The 6,066-nt window shown below is 31.2% G+C and overlaps 1 protein-coding gene across 1 annotated transcript; it reads right to left on the minus strand.

The window, feature by feature from the left end:
* Positions 1-4,118: 4,118 nt before the first annotated feature.
* LOC123268967 lies at positions 4,119-5,070 on the minus strand. The gene is made up of 2 exons (XM_044734433.1): positions 4,754-5,070; positions 4,119-4,651 (listed from the first exon to the last, which is right to left on the minus strand). Exons 1-2 carry the CDS (start codon positions 5,037-5,039, stop codon positions 4,119-4,121), a joined length of 819 nt encoding a protein of 272 aa, XP_044590368.1. The 5' UTR covers positions 5,040-5,070.
* Positions 5,071-6,066: the final 996 nt, after the last annotated feature.

Here is a 6,066-nt window from a genome sequence, read left to right on the forward strand (position 1 = left end):
TCAAAAAATACTTAAAAAAAAAAATTTCTTACTTGAACCTATTCTAAAACATTGAAGACTTATTTTTAAAGTATAGTATAGAACATAAATCTGAGCTTTGTTGGTATTTAATTATTAAAATAAGTCGGTAATATCTTGAATCAATATTTCCGTCTATCCTAATTCAAAGCAGAAAAATTTTCGTGTAAGACATAATTCACCTGGCTTGAAAATATTAGCAAGAGTGAAATTTTGAAGATAATATTTCTCATGAATAAACAAGTTTTTTTCAGTGTACACACATTGCCTATGGGCAAGATGGAACAATAAATAAAATTTATATTAAATCCTTGATCATCATTAATGCTAACAGACCCTTATCCTTTAATTTTTCTTATTTCCTTGGTTAATATTATTAGTGACATGATATAACTACGATTTATATTTTGTTAACGGTATTTGCAGTGTCCTCATGGTTTCCGTAACTACTGACAATAAATCTTTACGCTGCTGGGGATACTGTTGGGTCATCTTAATGAGCGTAGTGTCTGTTCTCTTATTTATTTAATATATACTTCCAAAAAAAGAAAAAACAAATATATCAATTAACCCTAGACTGGTCACCCGTATAGCGTGACGCCGCGTAACAACTACTCAACCTGTAGAGACTCGCTATAATGCGAGCGAGAAACTAAAAAAATGGTGACCAGTCTAGGGTTAATAATAAACTTAAGAGTAATCAAGAATGTTTTTTTTCTCATAAATCCGAAATAAATCTAACTAATTACACAATTAACGATACCTTGATGATAAAATAATAAATAACATAAAACAGTGTATTAAAACTTTAAAATCTTGGCTCAACTTTCAACACCAGTGAATTATCCTTAAAAGTTTTGATAAATAAATACAGAATAAAGTGAGAATTATAGACAGTTTAATTATCACAACGCCGCCGGTCATTGAAATGAATCCTTAATTCCTGTGTTGACTCGGCTTCCCACGAACTTTTTTCTCAGTTCACTGGATTCCTATGCCAGCCGTCATTCAGCCGCAAACTTTATTCGCAACCCAAACTTTTTTCTTTCCAAGAACTTATCTACAATCAAAATCCATTTTTTGCCCGTCTAAATCTAGAATTAATCAATTGTTATCAATAAAAAGCAACCTTTAGAAGTTTTAACGCAATTGAATTATTTTTAAAAGTCTCTCAGTGTTTTTCAAAAAAATCATTACACGAAGAGAAATTTATAAGAACCTTTCCAAAAATTAAGGGAATGGTTCCTATAATAAAATAATCATTATAGGTATCAATCCCATGCTCATTGTGGGAACCATACACGGAGAAAATTTTATAGTAGAGTTTACTATCTAGTTATGGTAAGTGTGATAGTAGTAAATATTATTTAAATTATTATGTAAACCATCTGAATTGTAGTAGTTACCATCCTGATGGTAACTACTACTATTATAATGGTAATCAATAATAATAGCTATTATTATTTTAACTAGTTAGATAGATAGATAGATAGATAACTTTATTTATGCCAAAGCCAAACTGGCCAATTGGCAAAACATATTTACATCGTATATAACAATTTTTACATTTACATTGTATAACAATTTTTAATTAAAAATATAATATAAACATAATCTGAAGATTTAATTTTTATATTTATGGCTTAAAACATAAAAATCTGAAGATTTAACCACTTAATATTTTGATTTGAATTTAACTAAACTACTTAATTATCTGAATTAAATAAATAATCAAACATCTTATTCTTGAAGACTTCTATACTAGACGCTCTTATTATGTCCACTGGTAATTCTTCCCAGAGACGAATGCAAGTTACTATTATTATCATAGTATATAATAGTTACTACTATTATCAAAATCGTAATTCCTAATATAACCTGATGGTTACAGTTACCATCAATAATAATAATAGCTACTATCTAAGCTAGTAAAAAATATTTAAAAAATTAAAAATTTGCGTTAGCGTGGATGCTTTTCTGAATGAACTAAAAGCAATTGTAGCGCAGTGTAGTAAAAAAAATTTTAATCTTACAAAAAATTTTTAAAAAACATAATTTTCAAAAAATCTAAGATTTTCAAAAAAAAATTTTGAATACAATGAAGCTTTAAACTAATTATTAATCATAATTATCTAATTATTTAAAATGAAATAAACTCATCGACCTGTTCAAGTTATGCATTCTGTTGAAGAAATTCAATGCACAAATTATCAAAACTAGCAACCTGCAGTCCCTAGTTGACTGCCAAGAATTGCGAACTATAATAGATAAAATTTTGCTTAATTGTATAATGATTTTCGTTAAAGGGTACTTTACTTTCTTAACTATTGACATTTATAAAGATATAAGCTCATCCCGATATTACGATCATAACGAGCTTTTATTTGAGTACCCACTTGCATTTTTGATATATTTTTCATATATACATATATATAATATACTAGCTGACCCGGCAAACGTTGTTTTGCCATGTGAATAATTTCTAGAGAATTTCTAGTGTAGAAAAAAAATTACTAACTTATTGGAAGTGTATAAGGATGTGGAATATGAGTGAAAAAGGCCTGGAGCGCTGTGAACGATGAGGGAATGTTGTTTAAAAATAACAAAACACCAAACATTAATTGTTTTAATTTATTAAAAGTAATAATTATTTATATAATTAATTAATTACATAATATTAATCTCTTAATGCTGCAGCGTGAACAATATTTTTTGTTAGCCCGTCTTTAGCTAATACAAACAAACTTGATGGTTTACCCACTCGAGAGCATGCAACGTATAATTGTCCATGTGAAAAACATGATATGCTCAAATCTAAGCCACAAACAGACATTGTTTGGCCTTGGGATTTATTAATAGTCATTGCAAATGCCAATCTAATCGGAAATTGAATACGCTTAAATTGAATTGGCAGATCTGTGGGTATAATAGGTATTCGTGGTATCAATATATTTTCACCTCGAAACTTGCCATTTAAAATGGTGCCTTCGATAACGTTTTTCATTAATTTTTTAATGACTAATCGCGTACCGTTGCATAGCCGTGGCGGGTTCAAATTACGAAGCAAAATAATTGGAGATCCAACCTTCAATTGTAAGTTATGTGGTGGCATGCCTGGCAAATCTAGTGAGTTCAAAAACTCTGTTGAAAAATTTACAGCTTCAGTGTCATCGCAAACTGTATCAATAGATTTATATGATACCAAATCCCCTGGCAATAACTGTTGTATCTTCAGATTTAAAATGTCAACGTCCACATTTTTTGTAGCTAACATTGCTCTTTCTGCAAGCCACTCGAGATTTATGTAATTCGTGTGTACATCGGGAAATATTTGTTCAATGAGAGCATCTTGCGAATCAATGATTGTGCAGAAATCATTCGCTAATTTTATGTATCCAGTTTCAGCTATAGTGACTTTTCACTGTCTCGTTCGTGAAATATACACACTGACCATTTTCAAGATGAACGGCTAACTGAACAACTGCTGGATCCCGTTCATGAATTGGAAAACCAAAGATACGCCAAACAGCTTTATTGGAGCTGATGTACCGATCTATTTGGTAGAGCGTTATTTCATCGTTTTTATTTACTGGAGGAGCATTCACATTAGTATTTTCCACTCTAAACACCGCCATGTCACTGCCTTTATGGACATACTTGCAAATGTATTTGATGCTCTTCACAGAACTGCAGAACTCAACATTAATATGAGCATTGTATGTTTTGCTCAGCAGGGGCGAATATGGCACGACCCAACGATTGTCAATATCAATGTCTGTGTTGCTGATGTTTTTAATAAATGATTGTCCGTCATTATCTGGATTCCTTCGACGATATATTGGATATCCGTCGACATTTGTGATTGTATCGTTAGTGAAATTTTTTGTACATTTTCCATCTGACATGCAAGGCGATGAACGATTAAAAGTACCACATGGGCCATGAATCATGTTTGCTGTAACAATATCAAACAGCAATTGATCAGTAGACGGATCGGGAATTTCTGCAGAAATTATATTATCTATTTCTTCAGGACGGATTTTGTCAATTAACCAAACCAAAATGTGGGCATGAGGTAATCCTCGCTTTTGCCACTCAACCTAATACAGCCAGCAACGTGTGGAACCGAATACATGTGATTTAGTAATAAAATTTATTAATGACTTCAGCTTTTGTCTAAACATACGTGCTGTAATGTCATGACGATGTATTGCATTTTGGCCAGGCAACAGCAAAGATGTAATCTCTGGCCATTTTGGATTACATGTGAACGTGATAAATAAACACGGTCGCCCATATTCGCGCACGAAAGTCAGAGCATCCTGTATATACTCTTGCATATGACGTGGACTGCCTACGTACGATGATGGTAGAATGACAGAGTTACCAATTTCGGCGGCGTCGGCGTTGTTGACAATAGCGTCTCGCAAGTGAATGTACTCTTCCACACGTAGCTTGAGTTGATTATATCGTAAGTATCGTAGTCGTTCGCCTTCTATCTTCGCGTACATGTCGACCATGAATTGTTGACAAAGCTCTCGAAATCGTAGAATGACGTTATCCAGCCCGCGTCTAATCATCAATCTATACGCATAATAATCCTTCGAGCTAACGTTCTTGTTTGTTTCGGCTCCTGTAATAATATATTCATAAATATTAATTTAAGTTAATTGCGTTTAATAATTTAATTGTTTTGTTAAAAGTGTAATAATCAAATTCATAATAAATGAAGTACCTGATACGGGATCTCGTTGTTTAATATTTATGCTATATCCGTCTTGTCCCTTCCAGAAGATTAGCGGATATTGGAGAGCGTCATATGAACGGTGTGTATCAGCAATGAACTGAAGATTATTATTTCTCCTACGAATCACAATTTCTCGTGCACCTGTACGATCGCCAACCATGATTCCAGCAACGTCGTCAGCAACAGGTGCATTGAATCTACGAATGTGTTCTCCAGCTGGTGTTTTATCAGGATTAATAACAATAGCGTGATTATCGCTTTCTAATTTGTGCATGTGGGATTTAAATATTTTCAACAATTCATTATGCTCATTCAATAGAGCATCCAGCTCACTGACGATGCGTCTAGCAAAGAATGAATCAAGGTTATTGTAGCCACAACGTGCATCCACGTGATAATAATTGATGTTATCGAGCGGGATAGAAAATGATAAAATTATGAAAATGACTATTAAAAAGCAAGGGTTGGTGATAAAAAAGTGCAAATTTAGAGTTTTATGTATTTTTTTATGCCACATAATAAAAAAATAAAAAAAAAAAAATTTTATCAAAAAAATAAAAAAAAAATTTTTAGGGTGAACACCCCTTATCACTTAGAGGTTAGAAAAATAGATAGTAGCCGATTCACAGGCTTACTGAATATGCATAAAAAATTTCATGAGAATCGGTCAAGCCGTTTCGGAGGAGTATGGGAACGAACATTGTGACACGAGAATTTTATATATTAGATATAAATATATGAAAAATTGATGTGGGTACTCAAATGAAAGGTCTTGATGATTATAATGTCGGAGTGAGCTTATATATGTAAAAATGTCAATAATTCACAAAATATACGTTCATTTATTAATTATGAATCTAGAGATAGAGTATTTTATCTTAATGATATTCTCTTATTAATATAGATGATAGGATTACAATCAATTCAATTATAATGGAACTATTAAATGATGTTTCATTATTTTATCTTGTGAAAAAATATTAATAATTGATAATAATAAGACTTTTTTAGTAACTCAAATCTTGGATGATAGCTATTTTGATAATCATAGTCAATCATTCAAGATAATCAATAACAGCTCTAATATTTGGAAATTTTTATCATAAATGGATTTAAACGATTGTGTTATTATTTGTTTTAATATTTTAAAGGAAAAAATGTTCATAACTAAAATATGGATGCAAATAAAGAATTAAATTAAATAAATTTATAGTATTTTTTCTTTTAGAATTTTTACAATCTGAGATGGTTACAGTTACCATCTTCGATTATAGCAGTTATAATTTTTAATAATTACAATT

Source organism: Cotesia glomerata, linkage group LG7 (genome assembly GCF_020080835.1).
Source record: "Cotesia glomerata isolate CgM1 linkage group LG7, MPM_Cglom_v2.3, whole genome shotgun sequence".
Taxonomy (NCBI): Eukaryota; Metazoa; Arthropoda; class Insecta; order Hymenoptera; family Braconidae; genus Cotesia; species Cotesia glomerata.